The following is a 14,544-nucleotide window of genomic DNA, read 5'->3' as shown; positions in this document are numbered from 1 at the left end:
CAGAACTAGGGCTAATTAATTGATCCAAGAGGGAAAAACTATAACTAATACCTCTACGCTGTGCCCTAGATGCGGCAGATACAGCCTCCAGGGCCATAAACACCAGTGTCCTCCTCCGTCGCCACGCCTGGCTTAGAGTTTCAGGCTTTAAACCTGAGGTGCAAGCCTCCATATTGAACCACCCATTTGATCAACAACATTTATTTGGTCCAAAAGTTGATGAAGCCCTCGAGAAGATGAAGAAAGACACTGATAGGGCGAAATCCATGGGAGCCCTACAGTCACACACTCCTAGGCGCTCCTTTCGCCGCTCTTCCTTTCGGGGCACACGTAGAGGCTACTCCTCCGATAGCGCATCCACGTCCTATAAATCCCCTCCTCAGTCCACCTTCACAAGGGGTTATCAAAGAGGTGGCTACAGAGGCAATAATAATAAAGGCAGAGGCAAAACAAATACCGCCCGCTCTGCCACACCGCCTACCCAATGACTTTCCCCCGCTCCCTCCAGACCATCCCACTCCGGTCGGGGGCAGAATACAAAATTTCCTTCACGTCTGGGAGACCATCACCTCAGACAGATGGGTGACCCAAATTATTCATTCAGGGTACTGCCTAGAATTAACATCTACCCCCCCAAACATTCTACCCAGGCAACGCCCAATGTCTCAAGAACATGCCACGTTACTAAAACAGGAGGTAATCTCCCTCCTACAAAAACAAGCCATAGAGCAAGTCCCCATCAATCAGCAAAATTTAGGGGTCTACTCCCTGTACTTTCTGATTCCAAAAAGAGATGAGACTGTACGACCTATTCTAGATCTCAGACCTCTAAATACATTCAGACCATTTTCACATGGTAACCCTTCAACAGGTTCTTCCACTCCTCTCCCAGAACGACTTTCTCACACACTGGACTTGAAAGACGCATACTTTCACATCCCAGTACACCATGCTCACAGAAAGTACCTCAGATTTGTAGTGGAGGGGCAACACTACCAGTTCAAGGTGCTCCCGTTCGGGGTCACAACAGCACCAAGGGTATTCACCAAGTGCCTAGCAGTAGTGGCGGCACACCTCAGAAGAGACAGCACATTCACGTCTTCCCATATTTGGACGACTGGCTAATAAAAGCCACGTCCTACGACCAATGTGTGCACCACACCGCCGCTACAATCCAACTACTTCACCAGCTAGGTTTCACGGTGAACCACCAAAAGTCCCACCTGGTACCATCACACACAAAACAATACCTCGGTGCCACCATAGACACCTCAAAAGCCATAGCCTATCCCAATCCTGCCAGGATTGCAAACATACAGGCTCTGCGTCAAAAATTCATACTTCAACACTCTCTCCCAGCAAGAGTGTTTATGCAACTGATAGGGATGATGGCCTCTTGCATTTTCATAGTGCCTCATGCAAGACTCCAGATGCGTCCACTCCAAGAGTGCTTAGCGCGCCAGTGGAACCAGGCCCAGGGGCAACTGACAGATCTGGTGTTGGTGGACGGTCGCACCCATCGCTCTCTGCAGTGGTGGAACACCACAAACCTTTCCAAAGGTCGACCGTTCCTGGACCCGGTTCCACAAATAATCCTAACAGACGCATCGCTCTCCGGCTGGGGAGCTCATCTGTTACATCTAACAGTGCAGGGCACATGGACGCCGCAACAGAAGTTACTCCACATCAACCATTTGGAGTTACTGGCAATCTTTCTAGCCCTAAAATCCTTCCAGACGCAGATTTCAGGCAAGGCAGTCCTCATTCGCACAGACAACATGACTGCCATGTACTACATTCAAAAACAGGGGGGCACACACTCTCCACAGCTCTCTCAATTAGCACAGAGCATATGGAGATGGGCAATTCCGCAAAAATATTTTCTCCTGGCCCCACACGTCCCAGGAGTCCAAAACACCGTGGCAGACCTGCTCAGCAGACAAACGCAACAGATCCACGAATGGGAACTTAACCCACAGGTTCTTCACCCGCTCTTTCAGAAGTGGGGGCATCCTCAGATAGAACTCTTTGCCACCCACGAAAACAAAAAATGCCCAAGCTTCGCCGCCAGATATCCACACCCATTGTCGACAGGCAATGCGATATGGATGAACTGGTCAGACAAATTTGCATACGCTTTTCCACCTCTCCCACTAATTCCGTTAGTGGTGCGAAAGCTACAACAACATTCCCTCACGCTCATCCTGGTAGCTCCAACATGGGCCAGACAACCGTGGTACACCACACTACTGGAACTCTCGGTAGTACCACACCAAAAGTTACACCTCTCACCATGCCTCCTAACCCAGAACCATGGAGAGATCAGGCACCCGGACCCAGCGCAGCTCAACCTTGCGATCGGGCTCCTGAGGTCCTAGAATTCGGATACCTTAACCTTCCCCCTGATTGCATGAATATTATCAGAGAAGCTAGACGCCCTACTACTAGGGCATGCTATGCTGCAAAGTGGAAAAGATTTGTTGTTTACTGCCATAACAACACAATCAACCCTCTAGATGTGTCCATACAGCACATCATATGTTACTTGCTCCATTTACAAAGGTGTAACCTAGCATATACATCCATTCGGTTACACCTCGCAGCAATTGCTGCTTACTTACAAAACAGGCAGCACCTATCGCTTTTCAGGGTGCCTGCCATCAAAGCGTTTATGGAAGGCCTCAAAAGAGTAATTCCACCCCGAGTACCACCCTCACCTGTCTGGAACTTGAATATAGTTCTCACAAGGCTAATGGGACCCCCTTTCGAACCATTACATAAATGTGAGCTCCAATTTCTCACATGGAAAACAGCTTTCCTAGTGGCCATCACTTCCCTTAGAAGGGTTAGTGAAATACAAGCACTCACTATACAGGAACCTTTTCTCCAAATGCATCAGAACAAGGTTGTACTCCGCACCAACCCAAAATTCCTACCCAAAGTCATTTCTCCCTTCCATCTCAACCAGTCGGTAGAATTACCAGTCTTTTTCTCACAACCTCAAACCGTTGCGGAAAGGGCTTTACACACACTGGATGTTAAAAGGGCCTTACTTTACTACATCCAAAGAACACAACCTTTCAGAAAAACCAAACCGCTATTTGTCTCTTTCTCTCCACCACATAAAGGCAACCCTATTTCTAAATCAGGGATAGCTAGGTGGATTGTAAAATGCATACAGATTTGCTACCACAAAGCAAAACGAACGCTATCTGTTCCCCCTAAAGCCCACTCTACAAGGAAGATAGGGGCTTCTATGGCTTTTCTAGGGAACATACCATTAGATGACATCTGCAAAGCAGCGACATGGTCAACACCGCACACTTTCACAAAACATTACTGTGTAGATGTGCAAACCAAGCAACAAGCTAGTGTGGGCCAGGCTGTACTAAAAACACTGTTCCAAACTACTGCAACGGATGCCGGTGGTCGCCGCTAGGGTTGGGTACTGCTATATACTCTATGCACAGTGTATAATCTGCAGTTCATATGCCTCGAACGGAACTTACCAGTATGCATCTGTTCTTGGCATGTAGAGCTGCAGATCTATACACGCCCACCCGCCTCCCCGGCTACCTGTATCCGTTCCAGTCTATCTTATTTAGATACAACACACATGGGTTTCTTTACTGTTATTACTACGCTCCATCTTTCCCTGCTGGCGAAAAACAATCTGAGGATGGAGCCGAAGCCCATGCGCAATACGAACCAAAGGAGGAGTCACCGACCTCGTGACTTCCAAAGACTTTCCAAGAGGAAAAACAAACTGCAAACATCCGGGCCCAACACCAGATGGCGATCTATGCACAGTGTATAGATCTGCAGCTCTACATGCCAAGAACAGATGCATACTGGTAAGTAGCATATTCCTTACTTAACATAAATATTGAATAGAAAAAGAGGTTCAACTGAGTGAGCTCTGTCTTTCAAGAGATTTATCTTGATACCATGTATGCTGTTACATGGAAAATTGGTTATTTCAAAATCCCACATTATCTCTTCTGATAGAATTTAAAGTATGCCCTTTGCGTGACCTCGTCTTACCCTCATGGCAGGGACATTAAAAACTAAATAATTATTACAATTACATTTTTTGGGAGGGAAAATATTTTTATTAAACTTAGTGACAATCATACAGAAATTAACGATTGATAATATTGACTGATTACTCTTATCATGGTACATTATACAGAGGTCAGCAGTGTAATCACATTAATAAGTCGTATCTTTGTCCATATTCCTGCGCATTTCTAACTCCACCACTGGGGATACACCCCCGGGTTATAAAAACTTCTTTCTCCGCAATCGTGCATCTGTCCAGTTCTTTCATCCATATCCATGTGGAAGGCGGTGCCACCCCGCCCCATCCCCTCGCCAATTCCCTCTTAACCAGCGTGTATCCCAGCGTCACTAGCTGTTCGATTTCGGTTAGGTCAGTGGCTTCCCAAATGTTTAATAAGCCCAGTTGCGGTGTCAGGCCTACTTCCTTTCCCAGTGCAGACTGTATATGATTTGTGGTTCCCTCCCAGAAGCAATGGACCAGCGGACACTCCCAAAGGGTGTGATAGAAGGTAGCCGGCTGTCGGCAGCCCTTCAAACAGAGGTCGTCCTGTCTTGCGCCTATTTTTGCTAGGGTTATCCCCGTCATATAGGACCGATGTAAAACCCTGAGCTGTATCAGTCGAAATCTAAGCGTGATGGCCACCTCCCTTGGTGACATAAGGGCCGATCTCCAATCCTCCTCGTCTATCGGTCCCAAGTCTCTCTCCCATTTCTCTTTGAGTTTGCCAAAACTATCCGGTAGATTATTACTAAGTTTCTTGTACGTTAAGGATATGGCTTTGGATTGCAGTGGCCCATCTAGCAAGCGGTCCTCCAGTGGCGATGAGTCCGGTATGTCCTCACAGCTCGGAAATGCTGCCTGCAGGGCATGCCTTATTTGCAGGTATCTGAAAGCCTTGCCCGGAGTCAACTTATAAATCCTCTGGAGGTCCCCAAATTTTAATATCGAACCCCTTTTAACTAAATCCTTCACCACTGAGATTCCAATCATATCCCATCTATCGAATCCTGGTTGATAGCACAACATGCCCAGTTTTTGAGTATACCACAGTGGTGTCGCCTTAGTGAGGGTGTTAGCCCATCCCAATCGTGAGTTCGCCTGGCGCCAAATCTGTATCGTATGCAGTGTTGGACCAATAGAACAATCAAACTTGACTGGAGACTAGGTCTCTTGAAGGCAGACCATTCCCGGGGAGTTTCTCAATAGACGAGATAGCTTAGATGATTCCAGTCCGGTGACATTCCAAGAAATAATTGAGATATTATTGCTAAAAAGGGAGTTTGGATCCTTTTCCTTGTCTGTTTTAGTTTAGACTCCTTGAGAGCGAAGACCACGTGCTATCCATTACTGTTTTGTCTGTTTTAGGTAGACTATGGTTTCACATCTGCCTATCGCCTTCTTCGATACGAATTGTTAATACGTGTTTAAACTTGTCATTGTCTTGACTTTTCTTGGGGAGCAGTTGCTTCGCCCCACTATGTTCCCTATTCAGTAAGGGGGAGGTTACTGGGGATTTATAGCTGACACCTACTACGTCAAAGCCATTTTTGTAAAAATCTTCACTTTCCTGAAGCGCAATCGATGGAATCACACTAGACCAAAATTCCACTTGTACTGTAGTTACATCGAGCATGGAATGATTCCAACTTTCATTCGGAAGAAATAAGTGTCTGAAGAGAGTGGAGATTATGCAAAAGCTTTAAGATCCTTTGTCGATTTAAGGGGTCGTTTCCAGTACCAAAAAGGTCCGATAGCTCCAAGACGCAGGACAGGTCCTGTAAAGGGTTTATCTCTTTAGACCCTTCGCTGGAATTGGTTGTCAACACTAATTGTGTTAGGGGGACGAAAACCCTGAAGAGACTTTGAACTTTCTAAGCTAGGAGCTTGAGGAATATATTGCATTAGTGCTTCTTTTCTGCGCAATGGTGGAAATATTCACAAAACTTGGGAGACCTCCGGATTGGATGCGTTTTGATCTTCCGACCTCTTTACTCCTTTTAGTGCTTCTTTTAATGGAGGTTCAGTCTGTGGAGATTTTATTTTGCGAGATTTCCAGTTTTTGATTCTGTGGTCAGTGGCAGCTTGCAGGGAACGAGAGTGGCTGGGCAGAGGGTGGGAACATAATATTTGAAAAAAATACTTACCTTCTCACAGCTGCCTACCGTCTCTCCTCCTTCGTCGTTGCTTCGCTGACGAGTCCTGGAAGCACACATGCTCCCCTAAGCCAATCACAACATTTCAGTGCAGCGTTATGATAGGTAATCACACAACGCTGCAGTGCAGAGCTCAGATGGGGACTGGGCATGTTCTCCACCCAGGCTGTGTATTACATCCCAGTGGAGAACATGCTAAGTGCGCATGACTGTTTGGCCTTTCCAAGACGTCGGGCCAAAACGTCATGCGCACTAAAGTGCATGAACCACTCCTCCCCCTGTGGCGCCAGCCCCGCCCTAACCCACCCTGTAGCTCCGAAAAATAAAATAACGATGGTATTCTCATTTTATTTTTATTTTTTCCTGCTCTGAGAGTAATGGGGCGACGCTCCTCCGCCCTAGTGGAGGAGCCGCCCCTGTCTGAGGTCGATTCTTCTCTTTTTCTTGGCAGGTATTTTTCTTTTTGCCTCAGTTTAGTTAGATGACTTTATTTTCATTTCTTGTAATGCTGAGGGAGATGACTCAAGTTGTCGTGAGGTCTCTGGAGCTCTTGTACGAATGAATATCAGATAGCAAGGTGGAATATGTTTTTTTATATTTGTGTCATAGCCACGTATAGATTCTGTAAACAGCTTACCAAGAGAATAGACTGCGCCATCTTTGTCCCTGTTCTCTTTAGTTCCCTAATACATTTTCTACTTGTTTGTGTTGCACTTGAGTTTTTTTGTTTTCAATTTCCCCTTGCAATTGCGTTTTTGTTTGATCCAAGTCCTTACTTTTATGTTCTCCACTTTTAAGTTTAATCCTTGCTATAGTTGACGAGGGGTTTTGATCCACTAAAAACTGTAGTGCCGCAGTTTATTTCCAATCGGTGATCAGAATGGATTGTAGTTTTTTCGAGCAGTGCAAGTATTGATGCTAAAACCCTCTGCAGGGTCTATAGTGATTCAGAAATAGTGACTTTGCTCATTAGCTGAATGTGGAGATGAGAGTAAAGCTGGAGAATGAGATGGACTTTCTTCAAGACCTGATGTGTTGCTCAGGGTCATGTTGAAGAGTTTGGGAGTCTCTTTCAATGGTTTGGTCTCCACTGTATAATGGAGCTGACTCCAATTTATGTCAGGTGATGTATAATCCATAATTGAAGTATGCACCATGGCGGCTTGGGATATTGACCCCTGCCGATCTATTTCTGCAAGGAGATCCAGCGGGTTGTTTTCAACTTTAATCTCTTGTCCTTCTGCGTCAGGATTTGCAGCGTTACTTGTTTTTACTCCATGTGGTACTTCACTTCCATGTGACATATTCCCTCTACTGTAGACTCAAGGGCAGAAGAAGAGGGGGAAAAACTCAGATATTACTTGCGGTCCTGGGAGAGCACCTATATGCGCTGATCTCTTTGCTCTTCTTCAGTTATTGTACTGTACCCAGTCTCTTCATCAATACTGTACGGTTTCCAAACTTCTTAAAAGCCATATCGGGACAGTGCTGTGCCTCTACTCTTACCACTGATCCACACTCACAACCTGCTCTCACGACGGCGGATCGTTTAAATACATTGCTGATTGCGAGCGTTGAACGACCGAATACAGTGCTTAAAAATCACCTTTGTGACTATGCTCGTTCAGGCACTCAAACTCCTAAATGTGTGTTACACTTTCTTGGGCTTACTTGTCAAAAGAGGCTCGAGGAGCTATTAAATTAATGGACCGGGCACCTAATGCTCCTTTGTATAAGTTCTTCTATACGTCTCCCCTAGGTACAGAAAAGATTGTAGCGTTCAGTTGGATAGCTGCTGATTGAGAGTTTCTGCTGCGCAGGGTATGGCCACGGGCAAGGCAGACACTGAGACACGCAAGCCGGACTGGCCTATCGCCAGCCACCTCCCTGCGACTCTTGGTGCCGCAGCCTAGTGCTTACTGCCGGGCTCTCAAATCCCACTGCCTCTCGCTACCTCTCACTGCTTGCGAGGCTGCACCATCCTGATGCTTCCTGCCGTTGCTTGAGCTCTCACCGCACTGCCTCTGCCCCGTCTCCACACTGCGGGACCACGATCAGGAAGTGCAGGGCTGGGCTCACTTCAGAGAGAGCAGTGGTTGGTGTTCCATAAGTGCGCATGACTGTTTGGCCGGCCCAAGATATCTGGCCAAACCATCATGTGCACTTAGCATGTGCTCCACCTGGCTGTCAGGCAGCTGAGCTCATGTTCCGCACTGGGGCCCCGGCTGTCAGGCAGCTGAGCTCATGCTCCGCACTGGGGCCCCGGCTGTCAGGCAGCTGAGCTCCTGTTCCGTACTGGGGCCCCAGCTGTCAGGCAGCTGAGCTCATGCTCCGCACTGGGGCCCCGGCTGTCAGGCAGCTGAGCTCCTGTTCCGTACTGGGGCCCCAGCTGTCAGGCAGCTGAGCTTATGTTCCGCACTGGGGCCCCGGCTGTCAGGCAGCTGAGCTCCTGTTCCGTACTGGGGCCCCAGCTGTCAGGCAGCTGAGCTCATGTTCCGCACTGGGGCCCTGGCAGTCAGGCAGCTGAGCTCATGTTCCGCACTGGGGCCCCTGCTGTCAGGCAGCTGAGCTCCTGTTCCGCACTGCGGCCCCGGCTGTCAGGCAGCTGAGCTCCTGTTCCGCACTGGGGCCCCGGCTGTCGGGCAGCTGAGCTCATGTTCCGCACTGGGGCCCCGGCTGTCAGGCAGCTGAGCTCCTGTTCCGCACTGGGGCCCCCCGCTGTCAGGCAGCTGAGCTCCTGTTCCGCACTGGGGCCCCGGCTGTCAGGCAGCTGAGCTCCTGTTCCGTACTGGGGCCCCAGCTGTCAGGCAGCTGAGCTCATGTTCCGCACTGGGGCCCCGGCTGTCAGGCAGCTGAGCTCATGCTCCGCACTGGGGCCCCGGCTGTCAGGCAGCTGAGCTCCTGCTCCGCACTGGGGCCCCAGCTGTCAGGCAGCTGAGCTCATGTTCCGCACTGGGGCCCTGGCAGTCAGGCAGCTGAGCTCATGTTCCGCACTGGGGCCCCTGCTGTCAGGCAGCTGAGCTCCTGTTCCGCACTGCGGCCCCGGCTGTCAGGCAGCTGAGCTCCTGTTCTGCACTGGGGCCCCGGCTGTCAGGCAGCTGAGCTCCTGTTCCGCACTGGGGCCCCGGCTGTCAGGCAGCTGAGCTCCTGTTCCGCACTGGGGCCCCCCGCTGTCAGGCAGCTGAGCTCCTGTTCCGCACTGGGGCCCCGGCTGTCAGGCAGCTGAGCTCCTGTTCCGTACTGGGGCCCCAGCTGTCAGGCAGCTGAGCTCATGTTCCGCACTGGGGCCCCTGCTGTCAGGCAGCTGAGCTCCTGTTCCGCACTGGGGCCCTGGCAGTCAGGCAGCTGAGCTCATGTTCCGCACTGGGGCCCCTGCTGTCAGGCAGCTGAGCTCCTGTTCCGCACTGCGGCCCCGGCTGTCAGGCAGCTGAGCTCCTGTTCTGCACTGGGGCCCCGGCTGTCAGGCAGCTGAGCTCCTGTTCCGCACTGGGGCCCCGGCTGTCAGGCAGCTGAGCTCCTGTTCCGCACTGGGGCCCCCCGCTGTCAGGCAGCTGAGCTCCTGTTCCGCACTGGGGCCCCGGCTGTCAGGCAGCTGAGCTCCTGTTCCGTACTGGGGCCCCAGCTGTCAGGCAGCTGAGCTCATGTTCCGCACTGGGGCCCCGGCTGTCAGGCAGCTGAGCTCATGCTCCGCACTGGGGCCCCGGCTGTCAGGCAGCTGAGCTCCTGTTCCGTACTGGGGCCCCAGCTGTCAGGCAGCTGAGCTCATGTTCCGCACTGGGGCCCTGGCAGTCAGGCAGCTGAGCTCATGTTCCGCACTGGGGCCCCTGCTGTCAGGCAGCTGAGCCCCAGTTCCGCACTGCGGCCCCGGCTGTCAGGCAGCTGAGCTCCTGTTCTGCACTGGGGCCCCGGCTGTCAGGCAGCTGAGCTCCTGTTCCGCACTGGGGCCCCGGCTGTCAGGCAGCTGAGCTCCTGTTCCGCACTGGGGCCCCGGCTGTCAGGCAGCTGAGCTCATGCTCCGCACTGGGGCCCCAGCTGTCAGGCAGCTGAGCTCATGTTCCGCACTGGGGCCCCCCGCTGGCAGCTGAGCTCCTGGCAGCAATGGCAGACCCATTACCAGGACCCTGTTGTCACTGAGGACCACTCCAGCACTGACGCCGGAAGCACTGCGCGCGCGCGCATCTACCCGGCCGAAGCACTGCGCGCGTGCGCATCGATCTGGTGAGGTCGCTGAGGACACGATGGTTACTGCACCGTGCAGCTATTTATACCTCCGTGTGTCACCGGAATAAATCACTTTCCTTTCCCATTAGCACTTTCCTTGGGAGGGGGCGGGGGCGGGAGCTGCAGTGCGCAGGATGAGCGCGCACTCGACGGATGCTTCCCTTGGCAGTGTGGAGCACAGGACCAGGGCCTGGCTGCCAGTGACGGGGGGGGGGGGGGGGGGGGGGGGGTCTATAGTGGAACTGCTCAGTGCCGGGGACGTTGAGGCATTTCCCAAAGTCCCCAACATCTCAGATTTGGAGATGTCCCTTCAGTGCCGGTGGACGCATGGGTATGACCATCGCTGGCGTCCGCACCCTCCTCTGAACCGCTCCTTCTCATGTAATACCCCCTCCTCTCCATGTCTCCCCCTCTAACCATCCTCGGGGCCTCTGCTCCTCAAGTAATACCCCCTCCTCTCCATGTCTCCCCCTCTAACCATCCTCTGGGCCTCTGCTCCTCAAGTAATACCCCCCTTCTCTAAGTGTCTCTTTGAAACCCTCCTCTAAACTTCACCTCCTCGTGTAATACCCCCTCCTCTCCATGTCTTCCCCCCCTCTAACCCTCCTCTGAACCGCTCCTTCTCATGTAATACCCCCTCCTGTCTATGTCTCCCCCTCTAACCATCCTCTTGGCCTCTGCTCAAGAAATACCCCCCTTCTTTAAGTGTCTCTTTGAAACCCTCCTCTAAACTTCACCTCCTCGTGTAATACCCCCTCCTCTCCACATCTCCCCTCTAACCCTCCTCTAAAGCTCTTCCACTCATGTAATACCCCCTCTAACCCTCCTGTAAACCGCTCCTTCTCATGTAATACCCCCTCATTTCCCTGTCTTTTCCTCTTACCCTCCTACCCTCCTCAGAGTCTCTCCTTCTCGTGTATTGTCTCCCTCCTCTCCATGTCTCCCCCTCTAACCCTCCTCAGGGCCTCTCCTTCTCGTGTAATACCCCAGCCTACTCGCCGTGTCTCCCCCTCTAACCCTCCTCTGGGGTCTCTCCTTCTCATGTAATACCCCCGCCTACTCGCCATGTCTCCCCCTCTAACCCTCCTCTGGGGTCTCTCCTTCTCATGTAATACCCCCGCCTACTCGCCATGTCTCCCCCTCTAACCCTCCTCTGGGGTCTCTCCTTCTCATGTAATACCCCAGCCTACTCGCCATGTCTCCCCCTCTAACCCTCCTCTGGGATCTCTCCTTCTCATGTAATACCCCCGCCTACTCGCCATGTCTCCCCCTCTAACCCTCCTCTGGGGTCTCTCCTTCTCATGTAATACCCCCGCCTACTCGCCATGTCTCCCCCTCTAACCCTCCTCTGGGGTCTCTCCTTCTCATGTAATACCCCCGCCTACTCGCCATGTCTCCCCCTCTAACCCTCCTCTGGGGTCTCTCCTTCTCATGTAATACCCCCGCCTACTCGCCATGTCTCCCCCTCTAACTCACCTCATGGTCGTTCCTTCTTAAATATTCTCTCCTCCTCCTCTCCGTGTCTCCCCCTCTAAACCTAATGTATTTCCTCCCTCCTCTCCATGTCCCTCCTGCTCTGTTTGCCTCAAGCCTGCATGGGTCGTGCTTCCCTCCGTCTCCCCCCCCCCCCCCCTTGCCTTTCTCCCCCTCTCCTTCGTTTGCCTTCGTCTCCGGACCCCCACGCCCGGCTTCTGACCCTCGAGTTCAGGAACCAGGTCTCTTGCTGCGGGCTGTGATGGAATCCAAGCCACCCGCTGTCCGCAGCGCTGCGATGCCATGACTATGACGGAAGGCGCTATGCAACTTCACAGAATATCACCTAAAACGGCACAAACTCCCCCCTCGCCTGTCTCTTTCCGCCTATTCCAGTTTTCTCTGCTCTCCCCACCACTTCTTCCTTCTCCTGCCTTATTTCTTTCTTTTGCTCTTTTGTTTCCTTCTATCCTTCATTCCCCTTCATTCCTGTTCTGTCGTGACTTGTGGGCAGACGCCTTTGTCTAAGACCCAGAAAGAAGCGACTGCCCCAGCTACTTTGAAGTACTTGTTTGTGTCCGCGGTAACTTGACAGCCTTAAATGTGCCCTATCGTCGCCTGTGTTCTGCCTGTTTGCTCTCTCAGTTTTAATTCCATCATGTCCTGCTGTCGTCCTTGTGCGTCATATCCTGTGTGTATGCCCTGTGCTCCGACCACAGCATCACGTGTTACTTTCACCTCGCTGTCCTGTGTCCCGTGACAGTGTGCGTGACGCTAGTTTCTCCTAGCAGGAAGCGTTTATAGGGTGAAGCCTTGTGTCTTGGGTTTTCGCGGGGCAAAGGTTTGTACTGGAAGTGGCAACGCCTGGTGCACAGCAACACAACTCAGAGGTGCCCGTTTGTTTTTCAGGTGGCGAGTCCTACTGGGGGAAGCCTTTCAAAGACGAGTTCAAGCCGAACCTGTCTCACACCGGGAGGGGCGTGCTGAGCATGGCCAACTCCGGGCCCAACACCAACAAGTCCCAGTTGTGAGTTATCTCTTTGCAAGGTGCAGTGATTGTGTCTGTTGTGGTGTGCTGCTTCCTGCAGTGTACAACTGCCTGTAACTGTTACCCTTCCCGGGTGGTCGGGTGATCGCGCAGGAGCCTTCTGTACCCATTCATGACAGCTCCCCTTATCGTTCTGTACAACATGGAGCGTTGTTCACACTCGGATCTTAAAAACTCACACCAGGATTGTAATTTATTTATTTTTTGTTGAAAATTTTTATTGTTTTCCTTTTAACAAAACATAATGACATTTGATTGTACAGTTTTCCCGTATCACTTGGCAGTACAGCACTCGATTTTACATCCAGCCAGTTGAAACCATTCCTACACAGTTTTACATTGCCGACATTGACGCCCCACGCTCCCACCCCCAAGCCTCTCCCATCAGTCTGTGTCAGAGGTGTCATCATCCTGCACTGGCGGTGGAACGCATATGCCTCCTCTAAATTTATTCCATGCCCCCATACCTTTTCCCATTTACGGGGGCATCCCCGCCTGATGAATGTTGATCGCTCAGCCAGCATGGCTGCATCCATGTCCCTTCCCCATGTGGACAGCGACGGTGCCTCCACCGCCCCCCATTTTTGGGCTATGTTACGCTTAGCTGTCACAATCCCCAACGTGGCCCAGCTCTGAGCCTGGCGGTTGAGGTCATTAGGTTCCCACACGTTTAACAAACAGCGCCTGGGCTCCGGCACCAACGACACTCCCCCCGACTGTGACATCATCCGCATCTCCCGCCTCCAATAGTCTTGAATTATAGGGCAATCCCAGATGGTGTGGAAGAAGGTACCCTTCTCCCCGCAGCCGCGCAGACAGAATGGGTGCGGCGCTCTACCCATTTTATGTAGCATGTGTCTGGTGTAGTATGAGCGGTGCAGAATCCGGAGCTGTACCAGCCGTAGCCTCGAAGGTATACCTGCCTCACGCGGCGAAGCTAGCGCCTCCCGCCATTCCGGATCATCAAACTCTCCTACATCACTGGCCCATTTCTCCCGTAGGGGTCCCATTGGGTCTGGCAGGTTGTTCACTAGCTTGCGGTATGTGAGTGACGTGGAGGATTGTAATTTTATAAAAAAATATATGATGTGATTGCTGTGGGAAATGCCTCTTTTTCTATGGTCCCCGCCAGGTTTTTCGACTGACGTTACAACAAACAAATGATGGACGGAATGCTGACAATGCATACATTCTCCCCCAGTCAAGAGATCTGGGTTAAATCCATCGTTCTTTTGCCCACTACACCACCCCAGTTTAGACATGGCCATATGCAAATCAGTCTTCGACTGAAGCTGCTGGTTTTTCGACTCAGAGTGCACTGAGGCCTGGTAAACAGACCTAAGTGCCTGTGCCCTGACTCTAAAGTGCTTGTCGAATTGGCCATACCCAATTGGAAATGGCTAGCTTACTGGTTAGTCCCTAGAATATGGTACCCAGAGCATGTAAGTTAGAGGGAATACCCCAGGGCTGGCAGAACTGGTTGTGGCTCCCTGAAAGTCCCCCAGTTCACCACTGCAAACTGGAAGAGCCATCGTGCCCTGCTAGCCTGACTTCCCATTGAAAGCCATGGCAAAGCCCCTGCATCC

At 51.6% G+C, this 14,544-nt stretch overlaps 1 protein-coding gene across 3 annotated transcripts in view; it reads left to right on the top strand.

Moving 5' to 3' along the window:
- The window catches only part of PPIL2 (peptidylprolyl isomerase like 2), a 332,508-nt gene that overhangs the window by 281,450 nt on the left and 36,514 nt on the right, over window positions 1–14,544 (top strand). For all 3 annotated transcript variants that reach the window (XM_085636442.1, XM_085636443.1, XM_085636445.1), the window contains one exon: window positions 12,820–12,937. In XM_085636442.1, coding sequence (XP_085492568.1) covers window positions 12,820–12,937 — 118 coding nt within the window. The remainder of the gene's footprint in view (window positions 1–12,819; window positions 12,938–14,544) is intronic.

The sequence above is a fragment of the Triturus cristatus genome, chromosome 11 (genome assembly GCF_964204655.1).
Source record: "Triturus cristatus chromosome 11, aTriCri1.1, whole genome shotgun sequence".
In the NCBI taxonomy this organism is placed as follows: Eukaryota; Metazoa; Chordata; class Amphibia; order Caudata; family Salamandridae; genus Triturus; species Triturus cristatus.
This window is presented reverse-complemented; position numbering and strand designations above follow the sequence as displayed.